Source organism: Oncorhynchus gorbuscha, linkage group LG21, assembly GCF_021184085.1.
Source record: "Oncorhynchus gorbuscha isolate QuinsamMale2020 ecotype Even-year linkage group LG21, OgorEven_v1.0, whole genome shotgun sequence".
NCBI classification, from domain to species: Eukaryota; Metazoa; Chordata; class Actinopteri; order Salmoniformes; family Salmonidae; genus Oncorhynchus; species Oncorhynchus gorbuscha.
The window spans coordinates 44,025,961-44,042,806 of record NC_060193.1 but is presented as its reverse complement, the minus strand read 5'-3'; the positions used below and the strand labels follow the sequence as shown (position 1 = coordinate 44,042,806).

At 47.6% G+C, this 16,846-nt stretch overlaps 1 protein-coding gene across 1 annotated transcript; it reads left to right on the top strand.

Annotated features, from left to right (window-relative positions):
• Window positions 1–16,627, top strand: LOC124008191 (trafficking protein particle complex subunit 10-like). Its single transcript, XM_046319290.1, is given in 25 exon segments — window positions 1–191; window positions 960–1,041; window positions 1,203–1,338; window positions 2,478–2,674; window positions 2,933–3,128; window positions 3,233–3,344; window positions 3,702–3,949; window positions 4,410–4,556; window positions 7,327–7,441; window positions 7,780–7,856; window positions 8,172–8,263; window positions 8,449–8,589; window positions 10,573–10,685; window positions 11,116–11,672; window positions 11,900–12,041; window positions 12,194–12,378; window positions 12,630–12,739; window positions 12,741–12,861; window positions 13,109–13,209; window positions 13,518–13,644; window positions 13,732–13,902; window positions 14,079–14,259; window positions 14,335–14,373; window positions 14,376–14,528; window positions 14,730–16,627. Coding segments are annotated over 25 exon segments (3,849 nt in total). The 5' UTR covers window positions 1–130; the 3' UTR covers window positions 14,975–16,627.
• Window positions 16,628–16,846: the final 219 nt, after the last annotated feature.

Genomic DNA, 16,846 nt, shown 5'->3' with positions numbered 1-16,846 from the left:
ATCTTCTAAGGGACATACAGGAAATGAAAAAGGCCCCAATTCGATACAAGCAGAAATGTACAGCTCTGATAACAACACTGGTGATATTGTTCACTTTCACATGGAGGACTAATGTTGACTCTCGGAATCCATGGAGGCCCATGAAGAAAAGCCAATCATCTACACAATGGAAAACAAGCCGATTGTGACATGTTAGTTAACCTTTGAGTTGTCTCGTTAACGTTAGCCATGTTAGCTTGTTTGGCTAGCTAGCTACAGTTTTCCTCAGTGGCTGCTGGTGCTGTGTGAATCTGATTGACACCTCAACCAATGCAGTGGCCGCTGCAGATAATCTATTTTGTCTAACCGGCGTGCTAGCCAGCTACTGTATATCGTTTTTAAAGATGGTTTCAGAAGTCCCTACATTGGCCATTTTTAAAAGGACATCGCTTTCTATGCTAGTTAGTAGCTAACAAAATAGTATATTCCTCATGCAATCCATTATTTTACATAGTCGACGCGGGCTGTTTTAGCTAGCTAGTTAACAAGCTACTAATCAAACGAGGTCTGGATGATAATACCTACAAGTAGTACACTGCGCAGACTGTTCAAGTTTGAGGACTGTCAATGTATCAACGACAAGAGCTAGACAAGACCCTGACAGGGCGTTATTTCAAGAACATGTTCTCTAGCTAGCTAGTGTAGTTCGCTATGATCTCAAAACACAAATAGTGCTGTTACATTGCCTCTGTTGCAAACTCGGACTGTTGCTCTGGGTGACGTAGCCTAAGGTGTGCAGTGAGACATAGCTAGATGGCTAGCTAATAAAATGGAACGAAACAAATGAGTCACTGATCTCATTGAGCCCTAAAAATTGGAATAAGATGCTGGTTGGAAGCACAGTGGTTGAACTATTTTACCTGTCTGCTCTCTCTCCCTTTCTCTCTTCTTCACTACTCTGTCTCAACCCCGCCACACAGGTGCTGGCGACCAGAGCCTGTTCACTTCTCTCTACACCTCTCTGGCACAGCAGTTACCCAGAGAGTCCATGGAGTGGAGGAGGTGAGCCCATGGGATGTTTGCACTTCGCTATCAGATGTGTGTGTGTGTGCATGCTTGCGCAACTGTGTGGTTTGTGCAACGTTGTGGATGTGTACGTGTTTGAGCGTGTGTGCCCGACTGTGTTTTAAGTTCCTTTGTTTTCAATGTCTCCTCGTCTGAAGGTCTTACGGACGCGCACCAAAGATGATTCACCTCGAGGCCAACTTTGTTCAGTTCAAAGAGGAGCTACTTCCTAAGGATGGAAACAGAGCCCTGCTCACCTTTCCCTTCCTGCACATATACTGGACAGACTGTTGTGTGAGTAGTCGCTATTTGATGTAGTAGGACCATATTGGACAGACCGGCATTGTTGTTGTTGGTATCATAACATTCAACACTGTATTATGATTCACACGAAAAACCCCAATGGCCGTGTGTGTGTTTGTCTCATAGGGGTGTGTTAACGCTGTTTTTATTCCTACATCTCAACATGTAAAGCACGCCTCTTATTCCCCATTCTGCTGCATAGGCTATAGACTACCTACCATAGACTATCGGAGCATCACCCATCACTATGCAATGGGAGCTTCAGGCAGTGTAATTGTTTTAAACCTGAACGTTTTACTTCAAATAATGAGGAATGTCTTACCTTGCTTCGAAGTAGCGTTGTGATCATCCTTCCATTAGAAACGTGGAGGCAATTCTTTTATATAGCCTTCCTCGTGCTCCTTAACCAGCATTTCTCTCCCGTGCTATTGGTTTTCATATCAACTTTCTTTCGTTGTCCATAAGCCAAAGGCACAATCCTTAGTCGTGTTAGCAAGCCATCATAGTAGTTGCTATTAGATTCCCCCTCTTTCTAAGTTTCCTCTCACATATGGAATATTAGGTGCGCTGTTTTGAACTGTGTTTTCCTCTAATTGCATTTTGGCGAATGTTTGAAAATGATGTTTTATTAGAGTTCAATAACAGGCTACAGCCTTTTGAGTGTAAGATGAAGGGCTTGCTATTCCTGCACGTTTCCATTAAGCTCGTAATGAAAAATGGCCAGTCCTTGTATGCATGCATTGTATCAGAGAGGAAGAGGCGTAGCGAGAGGTTTCACTCTATCCAAAAATCTGTCCAATTTGTTTCTATGGGCTTATTTTGGGCCTAAGCTTGTCGCCTGCCTTGCCGCTTTGGGATGACTCCCATTGTTAGGGCGGAAACATAAGGATCTTGTCATTATATACAGGTCTATATACAGATAGTATTTTCTGTTGGGCATGTCGTTTTAGTGTTTTCTGTTGGGCATGTCGTTTTAGTGTTTGGAAAATATTTTACCGTTTGTTGAAGTAGATTTAACAAGTGACATCCAATAGGGGATCATAGCTTTCACCTGGTCAGTCTGTCATGGAAAGAGCAGGTGTTCTTAATGTTTTGTATACTGTGTGTGTGTGTGTGTGTGTGTGTGTCAGGACACTGAGATGTACAAGGCGTCGGTGAAGGATGACATGCTGCGGTGGCAGAGCACCCTGCGGCTGCACGGCTCGGTGGACTGGCTCATCGTGGTGGTGGAGAGCGAAGCCAAGAAGAAGAACAAGACCAACATCCTGCCGCGCACCTCCATCGTGGACAAGATCCGCAACGACTTCTGCAACAAGCAGAGCGACAGGTCGGCAACATCACCACTCATCTCTTGTTATAACAGAATCTGAGCGTCTTTTGTCTACCAGTCTTTTGATCCAATCCTGTTGTGTAACACACCAGATTCATCTTAACAAGGACCTGAGCAACTTGTTTAGTAGAATCAGATTTGCTAGTTGAGGGATGGCCCAAAAGCCCGCAGGTGTGTGGCTCTCCAGGAGGAGAGTTGGGGACTTTTCCCTCTAACACCCCCACACTCTCTCTCTCTCTCCTCCCCGTGGTTCAGGTGTGTGGTTCTGTCGGACCCTCTGAAGGAGTCGTCTCGGTCCCAGGATTCGTGGAGCTCCTTCCTGACCAAGCTGCGCACCTTGCTACTCATGTCCTTCACCAAGAACCTGGGCCGCTTCGAGGATGACATGCGCACTCTCCGCGAGAAACGCACTGAGCCCGGCTGGAGCTTCTGCGACTACTTCATGGTGCAGGTGGGTCACTCCCACCACCTGTCAATCATCCATGCTCTACTACAGGGGGAAACAGTTGTAACCTATTTAACCAACGGATGGGGGTGTGTGTGTGTGTTGTGCAGGAGGAGTTGGCCTTTGTGTTTGAGATGCTGCAGCAGTTTGAGGATGCCCTGGTCCAGTACGATGAGCTGGACGCTCTCTTCACTCAGTATGTCCTCAACTTTGGGGCTGGAGGTACAGTGGCATTGTTTACTACCCCTACCGTGGCTCTACAGTGCACCATTTTAATTGCATATGCGCCTAAATATTTAGCTGTGTGACCTGGAATTTTTATTCAGCAGCACCTGTGTGCTTAGAAAAATGAAGGATTCCACCTTTTATTACCCTACAAATGTTTCATCGCGCTTCAAAATGTATTTGTGTACGCCTACATTTTTCAACTTAGGTGCACACGTGCTCCTTGTAAAAAAGGTCAGCGTAGTGCCCTGCCTACTTTTTACTATAGGCCTATTTGTGTTTGTTTACTGTACTAAATCTTGTTCTTGTGTCCATGTCTGCTGTCTTTTTCTATGTTGTGTCTACGTCTTTCAGACGGGGCCAACTGGCTGGGCTCGTTCTGTGCCCCGGTGAAGCGCTGGAGCGGGCTGCTCCTGCGGCGGCCCATCGACATGGAGAAGCGCGAGCTGATCCAGCGTGGCGAAGCCAGCCTGCTGGACCTGCGCAGCTACTTGTTCTCCCGCCAGTGTACCCTGCTCATCTTCCTCCAGAGGCCCTGGGAGGTCACCCAACGAGCCCTGGAGCTGCTGCACAATTGCATCCAGGAGCTGCGCCTGCTCGAGGTACCGTGTGTTTTTGAGTACTGTATTGCAGTCAGACTGGTCCCGAACTTCTGACATACAAATAACCTTCGATCGCAAATTACTACTCGTTATGTGATGAAGATGAACTATTCTGCAGTGCACCTCGTTTTGCTCAAACTGATCCCCTCAAACACTCTGATTCTGGCCACGGACTCTCCTGTGTTTCCCCTACCATTGTATAACTCTCTGTTGCCTCCTGACAAAAAGAGTTTGGTTTCCTCTATTGGTGTGATATATTGGCTTTGGTTTGTGCATGAGCTGAGTGTGTGGGGCACGGGTGGAGAAGGTGCGGGTGGAGAAGGTTTTCTCACTGGTGGAGAAGGTGCGGGTGGAGAAGGTTTTCTCACGGGTGGAGAAGGTTTTTAAAATTTTGATTTGTGGATAATAATAAAAAAGTATATAAAATGTAAGCATAGAGATCCTCATTTTGTGTGTGTAGGTGTATGTGGTCCAGGGGGCGTTGGACTGCTGGGTGTTCCTCAGCTGTCTGGAAGTGCTCCACAGGATCGAGGGCTGCTGCGACCGCGCCCAGCTAGAGGCCAACTGCTCCCACACTGTCGGCTTGTGGACCTACGCCACGGAGAAGGTGGCCTACTTACCTACCTGCATATACAGTGCATTTGGAAAGTATTCAGACCCTTTGACTTGTTCAAAAATGTATTAAATAGTTTTTTTCATCATTCTACACAATACCCCATAATGACAAAGCAAAAAAAGGTTTTTAGAAATTTTGGGAAATGTATATAAAAAAAATAATGTAAATATCATATTTACATACACTACCAGTCAAAAGTTTGGACACATGTACTCATTCAAGTTTCTTTATTTTTACTTTTCTTTATTGTAGAATGTTAGTGAAGATGTCAAAACTCTGAAATAACACACACAGAATCATGTAGTAACCAAAAGTGTTAAATAAATCCAAAAATATTTGAGATTCTTCAAAGCAGCCACTCTTTAACTTGATGACAACTTTGCACACTCTTGGCATTCTCTCAACCAGCTTCACCTGGAACCACACATGTGGAGATCATCAGTTCACCTACTCTGCATCTCACAAAGACACTGCGATTACAACCCAAAATTTCACATTTGGATTCATCAGACCAAAGGATGGATTTCCACCAGTCTAAGGTCCATTGCACGTGTTTCTTGGCCCAAGCAAGTTTTCATATCTTCAAGTAATGGACTTTCATTTCTCTTTGCTTATTTGAGCAGAACGATAGATTTTTACCTTGTCAGCTTGGGGATTCTATCCAGCAACCTTTCGTTTACTGGCCCAACCCTCTAACCACTAGGCTACCTGCCGCCTCATGAAGCTGGTTGAGAGAATGCCAAGAGTGCAAAGCTGTCATCACGGCAAAGGTTGGCTGCTTTGAAGAATCTCAAATATAAAATGTGTTTTGATTTGTTTAACAATTTCTTTCGTTTACTACATGATTCCATATGTGTTATGTCGTCTTCACTATTATTCTACAATGTAGAAAAAAATAAAAAAATAAAGAACCCTTGAATGAGTATGTGTGTCCAAACTTTTGACTGGTACTGTAAGTATTCAGAGTTCAGACTCTTTACTCAGTACTTTGTTGAACACCTTTGGCAGCGATTACAGCATCGAGTCTTCTTGGGTAGGACACTACAAGCCTGGCACTCCTGTATTTGGGAAGATTCTCACGTTGTTCTCTGCAGATCCTCTCAAGCTCTGTCAGGTGGGATGGGGAGCGTCTCTGCACAGCTATTTTCAGGTCTCCAGAGGTGTTAGATATTGTTTATGTCCGGATTCTGGCTGGGCCACTCAAGGACATTCAGAGACTTGTCCCGAAGCCACTCATGCGTTGTCTTGGCTGTGTGCTTAGGGCCATTGTCCTTTTGGAATGTAAACCTTTGCCCAAGTCTGAGTTCCTGAGCGCTCTGGAGCAGGTTTTCATCAATGATCTTGCTGTACTTTGCGCCGTTCAGCTTTCCTTCCATCCTGACTAGTCTCCCAGCCTGCTGCTGAAAAACATCCCACAGCATTCAGGCGAAATAGTCCAATCTTGGTTTCATCAGACCAGAGAATCTGGTTTCTCATGGTCTGAGAGTCTTTAGGTGCCTTTTGCCAAACTCCAAGCAGGCTTTCATGTGCCTTTTACTGACAAGTTGCTTCCGTTTGGCCATTCTACCATAAAGGCCTGATTGGTGAAGTGCTGCCGAGATTGTTGTCCCCCTGGAAGGTTCTCCCATCTCCAGAGAAGAACTCTGGAGCTTTGTTAGTGACCATTGGGTTCTTGGTCACCTCCCTGACCACCTCCCCCGATTGCTCAGTTTGGCCAGGCGGCCAGCTCTAGGAAGAGTTTTTTGGTAGTTCCAAACTTCCTCCATTTTAAGAATGATGGAGGCCACTGTGTGCTTGGGGACCTTCAATGCTGCAGAAATGTTTTGGTACCCTTCCCCAGATATGTGCCTTGACACAATCCTGTCTCGGAGCTCTATGGACAATTCCTTCGTCCTCATGGCTTGGTTTTTGCTCTGACATGCACTGTCAACTGTGGGACCTTATATAGACAGGTGTGTGCCTTTCCAACTCATGTCCAGTCAATTAAATTTGCCATAGATGGACTCGAAGTTGTAGAAACATCTTCAGGGATGAGCAATGGAAAGTGAATGCACCTGGGCTCCCGAGTGGCGCTGCGGTTTAAGGCACTGCATCTCAGTGCTAGAGGCATCACTACAGACCCTGGTTCGATTCCAGGCTGTATCACAACCAGCCGTGATAGGGCGGCGCACAATTGGCCAAGCGTCGTCCGGGGTAGGCAGTCATTGTAAATAAGAAATGTTCTTAACTGACTTGCCTAGTTAAATAACAATAAATACATTTCGAGTCTCATAGCAAAGGGTCTGAATACTTATGTAAATGAGGTATTTCTGTTTTTTTGCAAATTCTAGAAACCTGTTTTTCATTATCGGGTATATTGTGTGTAAATTGATGGAGAAAAAAATACATTTTAAAGTAAAGCTGTAACGTAACAATGTGGAAAAAGTCAACAGGTCTGAATACTTTCTGAATGCACTGTACTTACGGCACCTCTGACCCTAACACACATCACTGCTGGTACACTGTGTTAGCCCTTGCCCTGGGGGCCTACACCATTCTGAAGTCACAAGGGGCCTGCTTTCCAAAAGTATGCTCGATGGAGAATCATTGTTTAAGTGCTTCTTAGTCCAAGACTAGGCCTAATCTGTGTCTGCGAAACCAAGGAGTTTTACCGGCTCAAGAAACTCTGACACACTTTCTGGTGATCGTCATAAGACTCCATTTCCAGCTTGTCACTGTGGCCCTATGTATGTTGTGATGCGTGTGTTGTTGTTGTTCCCAGCTAAAGTCTCTGGGCTACCTGTGTGGCCTCGTGGCCGAGAAAGTCCCCACCTCCGAGGACCTAAACCGCACCGTGGACCTTCTGGCTGGCCTGGGGGAAGAGAGACCAGAGACTGGTATTACACACACACACTAATGCCCTAGGCTTTTAGCTCAGCTGACCCAGTTCGCTCACAATAGGCCATTGGTTATAAAGTAGTAAGACCTGAGCGTTGCATTACAATGAATAATGTTGGCGTTATTTGATAATGGCTGTGCTGTGTTCTATGCCGTGTCAAACTCGCTTCGCCCTCTGTCGTGCAGATGACTCTCTGTTTGAGGTTGAAGTGGGGTACTTTTACCGGCAACCCAAACACATCATTGTGAGGTCATGGAAGTTCATTGCACTAAGGAAAAAGCTGAAATGGTCTTTAGAGAAACGTCTTAAGTGTGTCTCCTGTGTTCTCTCTTACAGTCAACAGCCTGCAGAGCCCTTACAAAAAACTCAATGAGGCCTTATCGTCTGTGGAGGCATTTGAAAAACACTATCTGGTAAGTGCCATGTTGATTAGGTGGATAATGGTGTAGCCAGTAGCAGTAGTCCTTGATAAGGGCCTTGATTCTGCTTCATAATGTTGTGTGTGTGCGTGCGGGGGACACTTCCTAGACAGAGTGCCTCTGTTTATAGTCTTGGTATCTAGTTCATTGGGCCCCATTGCCCTCCAGGCCCACTCTCTTTAGGCACAGGGGCAGAAAGCCATCACAGAGCTAAACATTCTTATTTCGTGAATGCTGTCTTTGTCCTCTGATCTATCTCTCCTATTTTTTACAATTTTTTTAATGACAATTAAAAAAAAACAATTTTAGGAGCTGTCTCATGCTGCTATGGAGATGTACAGAGCCATAGGCAGGATGCGCTCAGCCCGGCTCATTGGGAAGAGTCTAGCTGAGTTTTACATGTAAGCCTTTCTTTCTCCTATCCTTTTTGTGTTCCCTCTGCCTCTCACTCTCCATCTCTGAATGGTGTTTCTAAAGATGAAGGTTGCTGGAAAAATGATTAGCCTCAGTCAGCTAAACGTGCTAATGAATGAAAGGGTGTAGAGTTTCTCTAATTTAATAAAAACGGTGCTAACTGTGTGCGTAGGAAGAAAGGTGACCCGGAGAGAGCAGAGGGCTTCCTTGATGACTCTCTGAGGTCATACGTGGCAGAGGGGTGGAGCCTGCAGGTGACTCATACCAGGAAGCAGATGGCAGAGTGTCAGAAGCTCCTGCAGCAGACTGAAGAGTATCCTCTCGAAATGTTCAATGTTCAAAACAACTGGGAACTCCAAAATCTCCGACTTCCGACTTCCGAGTTCAGTGCGTTCAAGATAACTGTGAACTCTGGGGGGGGGGGGGGGCGGGGGCAAGCTCCGACTGGGGAAAAATAATTTTGAATGGTAATCCAACTCGGGAACTCAAGCCTCTTTCTAGAGCTCTGACTTGAAGATCACTGACCTCATGATTTGACCTCGTATTTTTCAGAGTTCCCAGCTGTCTTGAACACACCTGACAGGAGGAGAGGAAGCACTTCTGCCAGGAGATCCTTCTCTTTGCAGCGGGAAACAAAAACAAGTGTTTGCCATTGGACAAGTTCAGGTAGTCCCTCCCTGTTTCATGCCATTTTCCTCCGTTTGGTGCCTTATGTATAAGGCCCAATGTCAATCAGTCTCAATGGGCGCATTCGACATTGCAATGGATTTTTTAAAGGCGAGTTGAGACTGACTACAACTACTCAATGTTAGTTGTAGGTCAGTCAGCCACAATTTACCCATAATCCATCACGGTTTAGATGCTCTCGACATGGACAATGTCTTCATTGGTGTACAGTCGTGGCCAAAAGTTGAGTGACACAAATATTAATTTCCACAAAGTTTGCTTCTTCAGTGTCTTTAGATATTTTTGTCAGATGTTACTATGGATTACTGAAGTATAATTACAAGCATTTCATAATTGTCAAAGGCTTTTATTGACAATTACATGAAGTTGATGCAAAGAGTCAATATTTTCAGTGTTGACCCTTCTTTTTCAAGACCTCTGCAATCTGCCCTGGCATGCTGTCAATTAACTTCTGGGCCACATCCTGACGGATGTTAGCCCATTCTTGCATAATCAAAGCTTTGAGTTTGTCAGAATTTGTGGGTTTTTGCTTGTCTACCCGCCTCTTGAGGATTGACCACAAGTTCTCAATGGGATTTAGGTCTTGGGAGTTTCCTGGTCATGGACCCAAAATATCAATGTTTTGTTCCCAGAGCCACTTAGTTATCACTTTGGCAAGGTGCTCCATCCATCATGCTGGAAAAGGCATTGTTCGTCACCAAACTGTTCCTGGATGGTTGGCAGAAGTTGCTCTCGGAGTATATGTTGGTACCATTCTTTATTCATGGCTGTGTTCTTAGGCAAAATTGTGAGTGAGCCCACTCCCTTGGCTGAGAAGCAAACATGAATGGTCTCAGGATGCTTTACTGTTGGCATGACACAGGACTGATGATAGCGCTCACCTTGTCTTCTCCGGACAAGCTTTTTTCCGGATGCCCCAAACAATCGGAAAGGGGATTCATCAGAGAAAATGACTTTACCCCAGTCCTCAGCAGTCCAATCGCACTACCTTTTGTAGAATATCAGTCTGTCCCTGATTTTTTTCCTGGAGAGAAGTGGCTTCTTTGCTGCCTTTCTTGACACCAGACCATCCTCCCAAAGGTCTTCCTTTCGGGAGTCTGTTCATTTGCATGGCAAAGAGGGACTTTGCAATTAATTGCAATTTATCTGATCAGTCTTCGTAACATTCTGGAGTATGTGCAAATTGCCGTCATACAAACTGAGGCAAGCAGACTTTGTGAAAATTAATATTTGTGTCATTCTCTCAACTTTTGGCCACGACTGTACATTCTATATGAGCCAGGGTCATGTTCAATAGGGCCAACCGTAACAACTGTTTTTCAATGGAAAATGAAAACATGGGACTCCTATTGGACAGATAGTACCTCCCTGGTTCATACCGTTTCGAAGCATTATGAGTGGGTGGACTAAAGATTTCCATCATGGGTATCTAGGTGTATAATGACCTCAAAGGAAGGTTGGCTACTATTTCACCCCCATCCAATCCGAATGCTAGGTAGGGAATCCTTTCTGAAGCCTCTCTTCTTTCACTCTCCCATTGCATTGAAATAGCCAGGTTTCAGTCAAGATACAATCTTCTAGTTCAGGTTTCCTTGACTCACTGTGCCAGCTACCTGCAGACCAGTGCCTTGCTGGCGGGCGACGCCAACCTGACAGAGGAGGAGAGGAAGCACTTCTGCCAGGAGATCCTTACCTTCGCCAGCCAGCCCCCGGCACCCTCAGGTGAGCACACACACACACACACACTGCGTACACTTGAGACATGGCAGGAACAGTCAAAGCTGTTTGTTCTTGTCTACTGCATCAATGAGTTGAAAGCTTCTAATTGCACAATGAAAATTCCAAGGATCCTTGTCCGGTTGTCTTAACTTCTGAGAGACTTGCCAACTAAACTGGTCAAACATGTAAATAGTGGCTATTTCTTTGTCCCAAGACTGATAAACATTCGCCTGGTCCCCAGATCTGTTTGTGCTTTTGTCTGCTCCATTGTCATTGTCAAGCCTGACAATTTCATAAGGAGTTGGCAAGAGAGCAGAAAGACTGGCACCCAGGCTAGACTAACACAACTCTGAGGTCCCAATGTTGCCATGTAATGCATTGCCCTCTGTAACCTCCGTCTTTCATCCCCCTCTTCCTCCTCTCGTCTCTCCAGACCAGACTGTGGCTCTGAGCATGGCGGCGTTCGCCCAGCTGCGCCAGATGCAGTTCAGCCCGCCTGGCGCCGTGGTGCACGTGGGTGCCGCCCTGCAGCTGGAGCTGCGCGTGCGCTGCCTGATGCCTGTGGCCATGCAGGTGGAGCAGCTGGCTGCCACTCTCCACTTCAGCCTGGAGCAGGGCGGGGCGAGGGGCCGTGCGGGTAGCGCCCAGAGGAGGGCGGGCCATGGACCACAAGGCCAGGGGGACGGGGTGGTCCTGTTCCCCCAGGGAAGCCCCCTAGCTGGGGCCGGGATGGGCGTTTCGCTACCCCCCGCCCTGGAGCTTTACGAAATGCAGGACCGCAGCCCGTCAGACAGCTCGCTCACCTCCACGGGGGTGGTGTGTAAGAACATGCACCTGCTGCTGCGGCGCCACGACAGCTCCGCCTCCCTAGACACGCCCACGGCCGGGGCCCTCCCGGCAGCGGTCGCCGTGGACGACGGGGCCCAGATGTTGAGGGCACGCGACATAACGCTGCAGCCCGGCGACAACAGCATCTTGTTTACGGCCCCGGTACGTTTTCTTTCAGCCTCCTGTAACGTCATCAACAGTCATGTCTCGAGTCCAAGTCCACCCCGTGGCTCATTTTCAATTTGTCTAAAGAAATCTGTTCTCTCCTTGCCTCCTCTCCATTAAAACAGAATCGGGAACGCTGTCGATTAGAGGTCAAGTGTCACTTTATCACACCTTGTCGGTCTCTCTCTTTTTCTCTTCCTCCACTCTCGCTCTTTTCTCTCTAGACTGGAGAGCCGGGCTCGTACACGTTACGTCAGCTGTGCGGGAGCGTGGGGAGAGTCCAGTTTGTCCAGTCTCACATCTACCCTGTGGTGCAGTACGAGGTCTACTCCCAGGAGCCTCAGCTCACCATCGAGCCCCTCTCAGGTCCGTCTGTCTGGCCCTCTGTCCCCTTCTTTAGCCACAAACAGTGAATGCTAATCGCTGCCGGTTGATATGTGGTTGGACCGGGTCATCCTTGTATTTTTACGTGTGGGTAACAGTGTGTATAAGAGTGTGTATCTGTGTTTTCCCTCCAGACAACCTGTTGGCAGGCATTCCCCAAAAGGTGACGTTCACCATAGCAACAGGCCACTACAGTGTGAAGAAGGGTGACGCGTTGCAGCTTAGCAATACAGACTCCATGCCCATCCTCCACTCTAGCTGCTGCTCTGCTACCGTCCTGTCCAGCACGGGAGGTCAGCCTTCCATCCATCCACTCTGGGTCAGAGGTTAAAGGGATAGTTCATCCAAATCTTTGCATTGCAAGTAGTCTATAGATGAGGAGAGACTGCAGCCCAGCCGCTGCCTCCAATCACTAATATTAGCCCAGGCAGGTCTGGGGGTTACCATGGAGATCAATGACCCTCTGTCCATAGGGGGAGACACCTTTGGCGGTCCATGCTGACTGCCTTTCCCTGATTCTGCTGTTGCTAACTCTTTTCTGTTCTCTCTCTCGCGCCCATCTCTTTGCAGAGCGCATGGGGGGAGAGTGCTCTTTCCATCCAGTCATCGGAGAAGGTGACCAGCATCTCCCTGCCCCCCACCCCTCCCTACCACACCCTGGAGTTCCAGCTGGAGGTGCTGTGCCACATCCCCCCCCACGCCCTTCAAGCCCGACATTGAGCGTCTCACCAACGGTGAGGTCCGCCACCGGCCCAAGAGCCACAGCCACGCAGACAGTGGCATGATCAACATCGACCAAAAGGTTTGAAGACCGTTTGTCCTCCTAGCCTATAGTTAACCCCAGGACCACCTTTATATCATTTACCAGGGTCATGTTCATTAGGCACCCAACGGAAGACAACAGACTGAAACGGAGGGACTACCTGGATTTGTCCAATGAGTATTCCACCTCAATGTTTGGAAAGGGTTTTGTTACACTGTGGCCTAATGAACATGACCATGCCTATCCTATGTTTACAGCCCTGTGTGTTCTCTTTCTGTGTCCATAGGTCTCCATCGACTGTCCTTGGTCCATCTACTCCACTCTCATAGCCCTCACCTTCTATGTCCCTTTCAAAGCCAAGCACTCAATACTCTCTGCTGGGAAAAGGTAGGTCACACACACACACTCCCATCTGCTTTTCCTGTACGGGGGACATTTTTGTCACGCACAGTCACAGATGTGTGCAAAAAATACAGCATGATGTCATTTGAACCATTTTTATTTATTTACTGAGTGACGCGCCCAATGCAAATTCCAATTGCAGTATTTGGAACCCGCATTGGGTAACCTTCTCGTCTACTATTTTAAATGCAAAAAAATAGTGTCTATTCAATGACATGTCTGCTCATTCAGTGAGGAATCTATGGTGACGTTGAGAGTCTAAATATTGATCTGACTCCTGACTGGTCACACAGGAAGTATATACAGGTGTGTCTCCAGAACGTGTCCGACACAAACTTCCACCTGGCGGACCCGGTCCTCACAGAGCGCCAGCCCACAGTCTCGATGGAGCTGCTCTCACTCAATGTTAAAACGCAACAGGTTAGTAACTGACTGTACACACACACACTTCATCTCTCTCTCTCTCTACACACACACACACATCTGTTCTGATCCTCTTTGCCTCAGCCGGTGTGCAGTCAGCAGTCAGTGTTCTGCCTGTGGGAGATGCGTTGGGCCAAACCCCTCCCGCTGTGCCTGCAGTGTGCATTCTCCGCCAGCTTCGCGCCCGTCTCCGCCTCGGACACACACACAGCCTTCAAACCCTACCGCTACGAGTTCCAGCTGGACCGGGTCTCTGTGAGTATACACAAGACCCAGCTCTGGGTCGCGTCATAAGACACCACATGGAGGAAAACACATTTTTTTTGTTTTCCGTTGCAAAAAAAAACAAATGAACACAACCCTGTTCTCATCGCAAACAAACGTCGTTCTGGGCTTGAACATCGCTCGATGTTGCTAACCCTCCTCCCCAGACCCTTTACAGCTTGAAGGCCGAGATCTTGCCGCCGTCCGGGGACCAGCACTGTCGCACCGGCGCCCTCTGTGGCCTCGAGGTGTCCATCACACGGCAGGCGGAGCCCAGCGAGACTGAAGGGGAGGAGGAGGAGTCTATGGAAATAGAGGGCCTGAGGACCACCAAGCTCATGTATGAAGGTAGGACACGGGAAGGTGTGTGTGTGTGTCCATGTCCGATACTTACCTGGCTACCCTGGTGTGTGTCGTCTGCAGTGGTGGACAACAGCAGTAACTGGGCGGTGTGTGGCAAGAGCTCGGGGTGGTGTCCATGCCTGTGGCTGCAAGCGCCACACACAGGGTTCAGATGGAGGTCATGCCCCTGTTCGCCGGTCACCTGCCCTTCCCCAACATCAAAGTGTTCAAGTACCTACCCCACAGTGCCGTCCCAGCCATTCAGCCCGACACGGGTATGTAACCCACAGCTGCAGAACGGTCCTTAAGCTCAGTCCATAGGCATGTCTCCCATTACTTGACAAAATCGTAGTCTATATTTTGTGCCATCTTTGTCAACCTCTTACATGCTGTTTAGATAATTTGCTTGTAGGCATTATTACAGCGCGTGTTGTACTCGCTCACACACACTCATTTCTCTCTCTCTGGCCACTCAGACAGCTGCTTAGAGAACGACACCATATCCCTGCTGGACAAAGGGCTGGACGACCAGGGCGACACGACCAGCATCCGCAGCCGGGGCAGCGTCCACTCAGTGGGCAGCGGGGAGCAGCAGAGGGGTCTGCCCATGCCCCGGCTGGAGCCCTTCAGTCCGGGACAGGTGTTCTATTGGAGCCAGGGGCGGCAGGTGCTGGTGCTGCCCGTTACTGATGACCACGTGATGGAGGTTAACGTCACATGACCCCTGTGGGCCGCTACTGCACCTCCCCCTATGCCCCCACCACGCCTGGACCTCTGTGGTTTGGTTCCTGGCTGTGGTTCTGGAAGAGGGCCTGGCGGCAGGGAACTGACACTGGCACTCCTCTCAGGACTCATTGCTGGCCAGCCACTGGCCCTGCTCCTGTTTTGGCCTGAGTTCCATCTGCTCTATTTTTATCTGGTCAATCTTTTTCATACTGTAAAACTATCTCTCTCATTGATTCTTGCTCCGTGGACACAGCAAACCGCTTAACTGTTCTGCGTAGACCCCCTCCCCCCACACACACACACACACACACCTGTGATCGGCTTGCTGGTTCCACTGATCGTCAACACAACCTTCTGTATGAGGCACACATGGACACACTAATGGGCGTTTGGACAGGGGTGCTTCGTTTTTGTGGTTTGTATTGGTTGGTGTGTGTCTCTGTCTATGCATGACATGGCAAGTTGTGATGGATGAAGGGAAAGAGCGGGGCCGGTTAATCGTGTGTGTGTGTGTGTGCAATATCTACTCCACTTTTCCTCTTCACTCACTTTTCAGCCCTTTGCCCCCAAACCCTGCTGAATCCTCTTTCCTTTGCTGTAGTCATAGCGCCACCCTCTGGCCACAGTACAAACTGTTCAATAAGTACACATTTTTCCAGAGGAATCACTGTACTGACTGTGCAAAGGCTGCACCAAAAACACATTGTCTCGAAGGAATATGTTGGAGAAAAATATCAGTTTTGTTTTTGTGCCGGTGTGAGACGTACTAATGAACACTTGCTTTTGGCTTTGTTCAGGTTTTAGGTTTCACTTATTCACGTATCGGTGGAATCTGAGAACAATGGGATGAAATAGCACTTGGTTGTTTTCAGTGACTTCTTTTTGGCTGAAAGTGACCCGTCTGTTTGAAGTGTTACCATCAAGTGTTCTGTCTGACTTTGTGGTTTACTTGAATGCTTGAGGTGGTAAATTCCTATGTTTAGTAAATGTGGTGTCTGACAATTGTTCTTTTTTTTCTCCTCTTCTCTCAGACATTCGCTGTTGCTACGGTAACTGTCAGGAAGAGCACTTTCGTATCGTAGCACAATTCTTTCACAAAAACAATTTAGAAGGAGGGGAAATTCGCTTGTGTAAATGCGATGTTCATTCGTTTTATTGACCTCTATTTTTGTACTGTGTCGCCGGACAAGTTTTGGTTGTTGCTCAGTGTCTGTCGCTGTGGTTGGTATCTACTGGAGGCCTATGGTGGCTTTGGGCCTGAGGCCTAAGCACACCCTGTAGCACACCCCTTCAGCTATACTGTCCTGTATTCCTCCACCTCTGGGCTTGTATCTAGCATAATCCCACAAACAAAGTAGTGCTCACCGCCAGGACGAAAGGCAGAAGACTTGTTCCCTCTATCTGGCCATCTTGATGAAAGAGAACCTCTCCCACTCAGACTCCACCTACAAAACCTAGTGGCAAAAAAAAAAAAAGTATGAACCCTTTGGAATTACTTGGATTTCTGTTTAAATTAGTAAACAAATTTGATCTGATCTTCATCTAAGTCAGGACAATAGACAAACCCAGTCTGCTTAAACTAACGCGCACACACACAATTATACATTTTCATGTCTTTATTGAACACGGTGTGAACATTCTCAGTGCAGGGTGGAAAAAGTATGTGAACCCTTGACTTTAATAACTGGTTGACCCTCCTTTGGCAGCAATAACCTCAACCAAACGTTTTCTGTAGTTGCGGAACAGACCTGCACAACGGTCAGGAGGAATTTTGGACCATTCCTCTTTACAAAACTGTTTGTTCAGCAATATTATTGGGATGCATGGTGTGAATCGCTCTCTTGAGGTCATGCCACAGAATCTCAAT